At 40.9% G+C, this 12224-nt stretch overlaps 1 protein-coding gene and 1 non-coding gene across 2 annotated transcripts in view; both read left to right on the top strand.

The window, feature by feature from the left end:
* megf11 (multiple EGF-like-domains 11) overlaps positions 1-5673 on the top strand; it is an 83881-nt gene extending 78208 nt beyond the window's left edge. The window contains exons 13-22 of the mRNA XM_041038355.1: positions 370-498; positions 1103-1231; positions 1849-1977; positions 2127-2255; positions 2359-2595; positions 2779-2945; positions 3038-3101; positions 4312-4354; positions 5028-5245; positions 5498-5673. Of these exons, the coding sequence (XP_040894289.1) occupies positions 370-498; positions 1103-1231; positions 1849-1977; positions 2127-2255; positions 2359-2595; positions 2779-2945; positions 3038-3101; positions 4312-4354; positions 5028-5245; positions 5498-5673 (1421 nt within the window). The remainder of the gene's footprint in view (positions 1-369; positions 499-1102; positions 1232-1848; positions 1978-2126; positions 2256-2358; positions 2596-2778; positions 2946-3037; positions 3102-4311; positions 4355-5027; positions 5246-5497) is intronic.
* Positions 5674-11494: 5821 nt separating this feature from the next.
* On the top strand, positions 11495-11566 carry trnaq-cug. The gene has a single exon. It is a non-coding gene; the product is annotated as a tRNA-Gln (tRNA).
* Positions 11567-12224: the final 658 nt, after the last annotated feature.

Raw genomic sequence — 12224 nt, 5'->3', positions numbered from 1 at the left:
ACATGGTCTATTTTAATTCTGTGGCACATCTCTCATTCCACTCTAGTGAGTGGAAATGGGGCAGTTGTGCCACTGGAGGCAGTGATTGACTCCTCCTTTTGTCTAAACAGATCACTTCACTTCATGTCCACTCAAATAGAACAATATCATCCATTAGAGAAATAGTGTTTACACAACCTTTCACAGAATGATTCTGTTTGAATAAATGTGCTCACAATAATGTGTCCAAATTTGAGGTCATAATGTTAATGGATTTTACTAGTCTTTGGGTGTAAGTGATAATATGCAGATTAGGGTTATTTTGTAAAGTAATGGGATTTATTTTTTGTTTGTTTTTGTTTTGTTTTGTTTTGTTTTGTTTTTTTGTAGTGTGTCCAAGCGGCAGGTACGGGAGGGCCTGCGCTGAGATCTGCCTCTGCACCAACAACGGCACCTGCAACCCTATCGATGGCTCCTGCCAATGCTTCCCTGGTTGGATAGGAGAGGATTGCTCTCAGGGTATGGCTTCTCTCCTTCGTCCTGGGTTTCATTTGCTTGTTTTGCTTTATTTTCCCCCTCTCATTTTCTGTCTGCACTCCTAATTTCTCTCTCTCACTTACCTTCATACACAGCTTCACAAACACTTCATTATTTTCATGACCTTACATATTCCACAAACTGCTCTCAGCCCCAGCTGATGCAAAACACATAGCTTGCTTAAATGATTGTTGTAATACATTATGCTCTTTGATTTACAGCACTGTAGGCTAAAGATCATTAGTGAAGCTTTGAGCTGTCATGCCGTGGGAAATTGATGTGTTGTTTTTTTTTATGGCAATAACTGCTTAAAGTTAAAATAACTCATGATTAGATAGCTGCTACAGGACTAGTGTTTTACAGGTTATTCAACCTGACACCAGTGTCTGCTCATATAAGACATTATTATGAGCTTGTGGAGGGGGAAAGAACACACTGGATTTTCTGCAAGGATTTGGATAAAGCATACTGTGGAATGTGTGTGTAGAGAATATCGCAGCAACTCCTCTGAAACGTATGTGTTTCTTGTATGCATATTACATAGAGTTTGTGACCATGAGCTTGACTGTGTCTCTGGCGTCTGCAGCCTGTCCCTCTGGGCACTGGGGCCCTGATTGTCTCAACTCGTGTAACTGTCACAACGGAGCCCAGTGCAGTGCCTACGATGGGGAGTGCAGGTGCAGCCCTGGCTGGACCGGACTCTACTGCACACAGCGTGAGTCTCTCATACCGTTAGTAGACACACACTGTCCTCTACTGGCAGTCCAACAGAGCTGCAGCAGATAACAAATGAGAAACGAGACATTTTTTTTTCAGTGACAACTGGGCACATTTGTTTTTTTTCCTTATTTTTTTTTGAGAGAGCAACATCAAAATAAAAGTAATGATCACTTCATTATTTTGCTTATTATACATTCCAGTCATTCACCCAGGAACAATCCAGATCATCAACATCAGTCCACTAATTTGAATTCCATTATCTATGACCCCAGGGTTTATTCAGTCTTTTTTTGAAGTGTCATGCTCCTGCCATTGTGCATGGAAATAACATTTGTTTTTTCCTTTTATCTTACATAGATTCTTACTATTTGCAGTTTTCTTGTTCTGTATCTCCACCTCTATGTTACCAGCAGAAATGCATTTTCTGCTGAGGCAGGAAATGTTTCATTTCCATTCACTCTCATTGTCCCTTATTGAGTATGCTGCAGAGACATTGAATGGTATTGATTTTCCTGTTCCCCTGCGATATGACCTTGACTCTTTACATTTTCTTCTCCCCTCTTTGTTTTCTCCACCCCTCCCACACCAACATTTTATACATCTCTGTCCCAGGCTGTCCTTCAGGGTTCTACGGCAGGGATTGCTCTGAAGTCTGTCGCTGCCAAAACGGCGCAGACTGCGACCACATCACTGGCCAGTGTGCTTGCCGAACGGGCTTCATTGGGACGAGCTGTGAGCAGAGTTGAGTAGGCCCTGCACATTTTAGCTCTGAGCAAAATTACCCTGTGGATGAGTGTGGTTATGTGTATGTGTTCTATAAACACTTTGGCTCCCACTCTCTAAGTGCTTTAATTTTGATGGATGTAGTAATGCACCTCTCTCCCATGCAGAGTGTCCTGCTGGCACATTTGGATATGGTTGCCAGCAGCTGTGTGAGTGCCTGAACAATGCTACCTGTGACTATGTGACTGGAACATGCTACTGCAGCCCTGGATATAAAGGCATCCGTTGCGATCAAGGTGAGAGGTGATCAAGATGATCGAAGCCCTCCAGTGTACTATCACTCAAACACAGATGTGTACACAGTGTTTAAACAATCCACTTTCTGTGTTTTCTCTGTAGCAGCTCTGATGATGGAGGAGCTGAACCCGTACACCAAGATTAGTCCAGCACGAGGTTCGGAACGGCAGTCGGCAGGGGCTGTCATGGGCATCATCTTCCTCCTCCTCATCATCATGGCCATGCTCAGTCTGTTTGTGTGGTACAGACAGAGGCAGAGGGACAAAGGCCACGAGATCCAGCCCAGCGTGTCGTATACACAGGCGATGCACATCAACAACACTGACTATTCCCTGTCTGGTAAAACTTTTTAGGGACTTGCTCACTATTATTAATTTTAGTTCACTAATTAAATATATATTTAAAAATATATTATTTATTATATCTGATCAATGCATGTCAAGACTAGCAGCTAAAATATTTAATGCAAAAAACCCATACATTTCGTTTTCAATCCTCTAAACCTGTTGTTTGAATCCTCAGAGTGTGGCAGTACTGTAGCAATGAGGACCAGTGCTGCAGACGTCAATCAGAGCCAGAGCAGCAGCAACAGTGGCCAGTGCTTCTCCAACCCCAGTTACCACACTGTGGCCCAGTGTAATGTTGTCTCGACCATTTCCAGCAATCTGGATGGCACCCTGACCCTCAAAGTATGACCACACGTGTATTTACATAAAACATAATTTCCCAAAAACACACTACAGTGTAAAAGCAACACCAAACTGTGCTCTTCCTTTCACAGTCAAGCACACTGAAAAGCAGAAATGGCTCAGAGTGGAGAGCTTACTGCAACCTCAATGACCTAGGTCAGTTTTTCTCTCTCTTATCATGACATACCACGGAGGAGGAATTTGAACTTTGTAGGATTGTCAGTTCAAGGACAAAAAAAAAATTGCATGTGTCATTAGTGCAAACCTTACATTGGCAGCAGCCTGGACATAGCTACCTTGCTGTGAATGAAGATGAACCAGGGGTTTCTTGTTAGACATAACCTTTGCTCTGATTTTGATAAGATATGCGGGTGGGAAAGAGGACGCACTGGTGAAGAGGTGAATAGGGGTCACTGTGAGCTCATTAGTCCTCTTTCACTTCCCCCACTTGCACATTTCCCTGCAATCGCTTACACTGGGTCAAACAGTGCACACTCCTGGTCTGTGGATAACGGAAAATTAAGTGTGACAGCAAACTGATTTGATAATAACTTAAATGTGGTTTATTATCTGTGCTAACTGGCTGTATCTCAACACATTATTTTGCCTTTATAATCTAGTTGTAAGAAAATTTAAATGTTTATTAATGTATTAGTCAACAACAGTAACTCCCTCTGTGTCTCATAGGAGACTTTGTAATTGCTGACAATTATAATTGTCATTTATTGACCTTTAAATATGGTATTTGTAAATGCAGAATAATGGAAATTAAAATAATGCTTTATCAAGATTACATAATGAAATACATAAATCTTGCTTGTAGTCTCTTGGTTTGTGGTTGTGCAAACCAAAAGAGATTGTAAAAACTGTGCTGTGGGTATGAAAACTATGCTTGTGTAGTGATTACAAGCTCATTACTGCTAAGCTGCATGCAAAAATCTAAATATCTGCGATCTATGCTTTGTCACGCTTCACTTAAAAGTCAGTATCTGCACATTGACCTGCTCATTCCAGTGTGTGTTAAAGCACACAACACATCAATCATACTGACATGTCCCCCTCAAAAAAAAAAAAAAGTTGTGCATGTTCATCCTGACGCGCTGAAGTATTCTATTCATGATGTTTTGTTGTTTGGCAAATATCCCATCATGACCACAGTTGATTATATAAGCTTGCAGGCCTTGAAGGAATATGATGGCAAGCGGATGAAACATTCAGTAATGCCTCACATTCACGTCCCTCATGTTCTTCTAGAAAAATCAGACATACTACTTTGTACCTTTAATAAGATATTTCCTGTCAACCTTCATTCATTGGAGGAATTCATATTTGGCGTTTGACTTTCATGTTTTGACATTTGTTACAGATGTTCAACAGGGAGAGACACAGACACAGAGAGGGTCGAGAAAAGGTAAGTAATTAATTGTAACAACAGTGTGTGTGTTCTGCTTTTGTGTGTGTGTCGAAATCTGTTCAGCTTTCAGCAGCACCAATATTACAAAACCCTTTTATGCTCAACAGCCCATGTATCAGTTTCCCCATTTGGTTCCTGTTCCCCTCTGAGACAGCTATTTCTGTGACCCCAAATCCCATATCCATATATTCTCTATGATTTATGTGAAAACTCTCTGCACTTGGACAAGATCATGGTGGGCTGAGGTTTTGTTCCAGGGGTAATTGCTCTCTATGGCTCAGTGCCCGATACGTCATTTTGTCTCCCACACTGTGCAGTCGGTGGTGAATTCGAGGGACCCAGGGGTGTGAAGAGTGGTCTGAAGGAGCTTTGCTGTGGTCTCTAATGAGGCCTCTTATCAGGCTGATGAGACTGTTATGGATGAGATGAGCCTTCCACTCTCTCCCCTTTGTACTCTGATTACTTTATACCACCATTAGTCACCTGTCAGAGACAAAAGAAGTACAACTTCTCCAGAATGCCAACGATATTCATTGTCATTCTCCAGGCTGCACTCTGATGTCTATTTAAATTTTAGAGGTAATGTCAGCGTCTAGCATTAATACCATGGCTTAAAGTAAGTGACAATCTCTTCATCTTTGCTGATACTGAATATATCCTTGTCTCCTGGCTACTGCAGATTACATCAAGGGCTCCATGTGCAGCAACAGCTCCTGCTCTCTGAATAGCGAGAATCCATATGCCACCATTAGAGACCCACCAGGGCTGGCTTGCAAGCATACAGAGAGCAGTTATGTGGAGATGAAGTCCCCCTCCCACCGCGAAGTGCCCTTTGGAGGCACTGCCACCCTCCTGGGCAGTGCTAGCAGGAATGTCTATGATGTTGGTGAGTGCGTTGTTGCTCTGATGTGTGGAGCTCAGTGGGGTCCAGTAGCTTATGGCCTCTCTGGTCATATTCCCTGCGGTGAGCCTGTACAGACTTTGTAAGCCTTGATAAGAGGAAGTGTGAGCTGCCTCTCTATTGCATGCACTTGTCTTTTCTCCTTTTCCCTCAGACTGCACCTTTCACTTTTCAGCCTCAGTGAGTCTTACGTACCTTTCCTATGTTTTTCCTTCCTTCTTTCCCAAACTATCACAGAGCCAACGGTGAGCGTCCTGCAGGGACCCAATGGAATGGCCACCGGCTTTTCCCAGAGCCCCTATGACCTTCCCCGCAGCAGCCACATCCCCAGCCACTATGATATACTGCCCATGCGTCACAGCCCCACACACACACCCCCGCCGCCCCCAGAAAGCCCCAGCTCCCTGCTCTAGAGGGTACACCTTTCTCCTGGTCCTGAGAACGTGCCAGCATCCGGACAACATTCAGCCAACTTTCAACCAACACCCCTCCCTCTGTCTCCGTGTGTGTTTGATTTAGATGTTGCTGAGATGTTGAGATGAAGGGACAGCCACAGCTCCTCTGGACCCTGCTCTCTTTGGCTCCGTCACTCACAGTCTTCTGTGGCCCTGAAGGAGGGAGGGGAGGAAAGACTGTCCCAGACACCAGCGATCATTCGTCCATTTTATTTTCTTATAGAACTGATCACTCAGACTGCTGCCCGGCCTCTTCATGGACCTCCTGAAGCGGAACATAATGGTTCCAAGCAGCGCTAAGGGCAGCATACATGGATTGTTTGGACGGATTATTTACAGGGAGAGAGCTATACTCATGCTCATTTTTAGCCCATGGTATAGGTTTACTATTTAAGAGCAGCCAAGTGTTTATTATATCCCCCAAATCAGAAGTGATTTCCTCCACAGGAAGGAAGAGATAGCAACCTTGACTGTGTCAAAGCAGTCAAAGATTTATTACATTGAGATATCAGAGTTTATGGTTCGTCACTGTGTGCAGTAGCTGCAGATCACAGTTCAGCTGACACGAAGTGATTATGATCATCTACTCTGAAGTAAAGAAATGTTCAGTTATATAGTAGAGAAGTCTCTATTTTAAATGTTATACATGGAAACCTAGCTGAGAGTGAGCCGAGTCTGATAAAGCATGGATAAATCATAAAATATTGTAATGGTCCTTTATTCGTTCTTATTCAGTAATGATCCCACAGTTAATACTAATGTGACCTCTGTCTGTAACTTGACAGCTTCCTTTAAGTTGCAGTGTAAATGAGGCCCAGTGTATCTGGAGATTCTCAGGTCACCAGAGTTCATGCATTTATTGCATTACAGAGTTACACACACACACACACACACACACACACACACACACACACAAACACACACACACACACAGTAGGTCTAAAAGTCAGTATTTTTTCCCACACTGATGAAGTGATCAGATCTTGTGTTGTTTTCTATGTGGAAGCATTTTTTTCTTGCAAATGTCTTAGTTTACGTTTTTGGAATATTGGGTGTTAAGAAGGGATTGCTTTGACCTTTTAAGTTTTGTATTTATAAAGCTAATTGTTTATTTATTAATTTATATTAGTGATGGTGACTCTTTATTAATGTGACACTAGATTTAAAAAAAAAAAAGATGAGCATGATCAGATAATGGATACCCACTGATGTAGATAACAGACAACTTATCTTCTTGTGAGATGATCAGTGTCATTTTGTGAACCGTTTTTGAAGTTGCTTAAAATGTCTTTTCTCTCTCTGTGTCAGATTGTAAATTTAAAATAAGGTTTCAGCTGACCAATTCTAGACCCACAAATACCCTGTGCGGTAATTATAAAGAGAACCATAATGTAAAAAGTCCATTTTAAAAATGTTTTATGTTTGTATCAGGCTAATTAACTTACTTATTTACTGAACTCAGTTTATTCATTCACTATGTGAATTCCATTTCACCCTCTGTAGAAGCAATAACATGTTGACAATCGATGCCCACACAGCATTTCATTAGTGCTGGACATTATCTTTGACCATCTTTGACCAGTGTGGTGACAGTGGATCATATTTTATGTGACTGTTTTGTCCTCTGTGGAGGTTTTTTCCAGTTGCTGTCATATCAATGCTGCTTGTTGTTTTGGTACATAAATTTCAAATTAAAAGCCTATTCTGCCATCGAAAAACCTGTTCTGCTCAGGTTAATACCCGGGAGAGATGAAAGATGAATTTCATGAATTTACCTCTCATGTCAAGTGTTAGACAGGACATGTCTCTCTTCATCTGTAGCTCTGACTTTTCAAATGTCATGATAATGAATGTTGACTAGATTGTTTGATGCTGGTGAATGAAGGATTTCATGAAATGTTATTCTGTAATGGAGTGCTTTCAATTTCTTACTTGCTTCTGCATGAATTACAAAAAACTTCCATTACATTTTGTCAATGAGCTCTCTGAAGTGAAGCTACATGATTTATAAATTGTCGCAGTTCTGTGTAGCTTGTGATTTGAACAGCGCAATTATGTAGCTAGGTATGTGAAGCTTTTCTTCAGATGCTCACTTTATTCACAAATTTTAAATGAAAGGGTTGAATTTCCACACACTGTCAGCACCACCAGTGTTTCAGATTCAGACTGAAAACAGCATCTACACAACGTGCTGTGTTGGTGAGTGCATGTTGTGGGTATTGGTGAGGCAATGAACCAGGCCTGTTGTAGTAACAGCTTAATGTTGCTAAAACACACACAGTTTGTAATACTCACACACACGATTTTACAACTCTGGGTATCACAGCAGCAACATTTTTATCATTAATCACAATGATCATGAGTTAAGCAGTAGAAATACATACACAAGGAATGAGTGCTTGCAGGTATGTGACTGGTCAACACAACATCCAGCAGAACAACTTAAACCAGTAGTGGTCAGCAAAGACAAGCTGTTTACGGGTTGTTAATGTCTTTAATTTCCCTGTGCATCTGTCTACCAGGTTTGATTACTAAACAGTTTAAAATCATTAATATATGAATTACTCTGTGCACTATGACAATATAAAATGATCTGTCTGTTCAGGCTTTCACATTTACGCATCGTGTCACGTTGTACAGCTGGTCATGCTTCGCACACCTCAGTCTAAGTTATGCTAACAATGTGCTTTCAGAGTAGAGATATACTGATTATCGGCCTGGCCGATTATCTGTGCTGATATTCGGCATTTTGACGCATATCTGCATCGGCCTTTTTTTTTAATCCGACAGCCGATGAGTGATCAATTTAAAACTGGGTCATTTTGGCTCTTATGCAGCCGCTCCTCTCTCTGTCTCTAGCATTGTCCCACCAACCACACCATCTGGTTACACGCCGAGCTGATTGGCATGGGTAACAGCCAATCAGCAGTGCAAAACCCTGACAGAGGGTGGCTGGGCTGGGCCTAGTAGTGATGATGGCCACCTGATGAGGAAGTGTATAAAAGCAAAACCCTGACAGAGGGTGACTGGCCTGGGACATGCCACCCAGCTGACAGCCAACAAGCCCTGAGTGATGCCCCACTGAAAGCAAATGCAGCCAGTAAGTCAAGGAGCTAATGGAACAGCTACATGTGAGTGCCTCAAAAAGAGCTGGGAGTAGAGAGACGCACGAAACAACAAGGTCAGACTGAAGCAAGGCGAGCACTCGAGAGAGATTTCAATTCTGGTGTAGCTTGTTGAATATCCTCTCAACATCGAAATAATATATGTGATTTCTCACCGGTCAGAGTTAAAGACAGCAGCAAAACAGGGATTTAATTTAACTTCTTTGACGTCAGATTGAGAGCTGAACAGAAACTGAAATGTTCAAGTTGTTCAAACTGAGTGGAAATCAGATGCTTCCCAGCATGACATTTGCCCAAAAAGGTACTGAAACCACCACTCATGTTCAAATGCAGGTATGATTACTGCTGCTGGGGAGCTGGTTCTGCCTTTCAGCTGAGTCACTGCGACAGAAAAAGGAAATGTTTTTGATTCTCTTAGTCTTGACTCGTAGTTCAGCCATTCTGTGCTAGTCTGGGTTAGATTACAATGCAAGGTATATCATTAAGTAATGTAAATCTAAAATTTCACAAAATACTAGATTCTCAAATCCTCACTTGTCTACATCTGTGCCATCATTTCTAATCTAGGTGCAGCAGCTGTCTCAGAGGAAGTCATTTGTTTTTCTATCTAACACATTTCACATCTCAGGTATAAAAATTAATCCTCGCAGCAGGAAGGAAAAACTCATTTCTCATCCCCTGTTCTTCTTCTTATTTCAGTCTGATGTGTTCAATGCTTAAGTTATACACAGTCTCACATATTTTCACTTAAAGTATCAATGAGAAAGATTAAAATGAAAGATGTAAAGGTTTTAAGTTGAAAAAGACTTTATATTTATAAAGCAACAACATGTACATGGTTCCAAGCAGCGCTAAGGGCAGCATACATGGATTGTTTGGATGGATTATTTACAGGGAGAGAGCTATACTCATGCTCATTTTTTACCCATGGTATAGGTTTACTATTCAAGAGCAGCCAAGTGTTTATTATATCCCCCAAATCAGAAGTGATTTCCTCCACAGGAAGAAAGATATAGCAACCTTGACTGTGTCAAAGATTTATTACATTGAAATATCAGAGTTTATGGTTTGTCACTGTGTGCAGTAGCTGCAGATCACAGTACAGCTGACATGAAGTGATTATGATCATCTACTCCGAAGTAAAGAAATGAGTGGCGGCGGGCATTGTGGGTATTGGGAGGCGCGTATAAAGCAACACCACGACACAAGGGAGTGGCGGCGGGCATTGTGGGTATTGGGAGGCGTGTATAGAGCAACACCAGGCCAAGTGCCAACTGGGATTGAAAATGTATGACAAAGTGTCTACATCTATCTATCATGATGCCAACACCGCCAAAAGATTTTACCAAGGTTATGTAAACAAGTACTCTAATGGAATTAGTGGGCTAAAGCCACCTCGACTTTCTCATTTCACATTTCATTCATATCATAAATACAGGCCTATAATTCCTGCACGGTTTTGTTTTTCTGATAATCCTGTTCTCAGGATCACACTTACTTTGGCAGTCACTGTGGCTCAAGCAGAGAGGAGCTTTTCAAAGCTAAAGTTGATGAAGTCGTACCTGAGGTTGACCATGTGTCAGGAATGGCTCACTGGCCTTGCTGTCAACAGTATCAATCACTCAATATGGGAGCAGGTTTCATATGATGACATTATTGATGATTTTGCATCAAGGAAGGCCGGAAAGGTCAGGTTTTAGTTTTAGCTTTTGTTTGTTAGTTTTTTTTTAAAAGTGTTATAGATTTCCTTTAGTGTGTTTTCATTTGTGTGATGAAGGATTTGTACTATTCAGACATTTCTTTATTATTATAAAATAATAAAATTATATTGTTTTTATTTTATATTATTGTTATTCTCTGCTGTTGTTATGCGTGATTGTGTATATTTTTGCCACTTTTATGTATATAGAATATATTTATTTAATTTCTGATAACTTTAATTTCTAAATTGTTTTGGCAATGTTGGAGTTGGAGATTGTTATAATATAAATATTGTTAAAACACAGCTGTTTGTGTTAAATGTCTTTTCTTTTTTGGGGGGGTGGGTGCTCGGAGGGGGGATCGCCCAGGGAGTAACTCAATGTAGAACCGCCACTGGAGGTGTAGTCATTATTTTTAAGGAAAGGTGGTGATACCAGCTATTAGATGCAGAAACACATTTTTAAAAGGCCTTCAAGGTACCTGCATTTTAAAACTCCCAACTGAAACGTGATGTTCATTAATCTTTAGTCCCTCCATGAAAACGCTGAAGATCTCCGGAGAAGAGCTATTGGAAATAAGTGAGCTGACAGGTGTTTCTATTAGTTTTTCCCACACTATTCATAACGATGAGCATAATGCAACACGGTTCAGCAGCATTACAGACTTCAGCCGTTAAAATGCTCATAAATTTGAGTTCAAACCTCCTTAAATCAGTTTCAGCAAAAGCTGGTTTTAATCTTCATTCATGTTCGGTATAAACACTGCAGTTCCTCCTCATGACCAACAGGGAGCAGACAACATGAGTGGGTGAAGAGCTGGAACGACTGAGAAGTTTTCACTCTCTGTAGGCGCGTCTAAATATTCATAACTAATTGTAATCACAAAGGAGAAATGTAAAAACACGATAATTATCAGTAGGCCTGAACCCAGTTTTAAAACGATGCGTGCTAAGCGGTTCCATGGTGTAATGGTTAGCACTCTGGACTCTGAATCCAGCGATCCGAGTTCAAATCTCGGTGGGACCTTAGCTTTTCACAAATGGCGTTTGTTGCCACTCATTGGTAAATATGTTGATAAATTAATAAAAACGCCAAGACGGATGTCGTTCGTGTGTTGCTCTCTCAGTAAGAACTCCTGTATTCAAACTGTTTAGCAAGTGACAGACTTTACTGAATTGTAGTAACTCACTATTGAAGATGTAATGCTATATTGTTGGAGGGCAAATGTGAGTTTTCTGTCAAAACAAGAACAGTAAAAAGGTTGATACATTTAAGTTTAATTCAAAAATACCTTCATAAAATTTTAATCAGGTCGGTGTTTTGCCACAGTAGAGAATACGGTAGGACCCTGAAAGTCTGTTTTAACAGGCACCAGAGCTTTAAAGAAAAACTTTTAAAAAAACTTTTCTGTTTTAAAATGCAGACCATTGTTAGCTCAGTTACAGGTGTGGTCACAGGGAAGATATTTTATGCATGAGTTGCACTCTTGAAAAAGACATCTAAGCCATCATATGCTGGTCAAATTGGTGCAGCTTGCGTGACCAGTCGAAGATGCTGCCTTGTGGAACATTTATTAGCATTATTTTGTAGTTTCTGACAGTATTTTTTTTAAACAAACATGTCAGGCTGGCTGATTTTTAACTGGCTTGACAGGTTTACTGCGAAAAAAAACTTTAAATTTGCA

This window comes from Toxotes jaculatrix, chromosome 5, assembly GCF_017976425.1.
Source record: "Toxotes jaculatrix isolate fToxJac2 chromosome 5, fToxJac2.pri, whole genome shotgun sequence".
NCBI lineage: Eukaryota > Metazoa > Chordata > Actinopteri > Toxotidae > Toxotes > Toxotes jaculatrix.
This window is presented reverse-complemented; position numbering and strand designations above follow the sequence as displayed.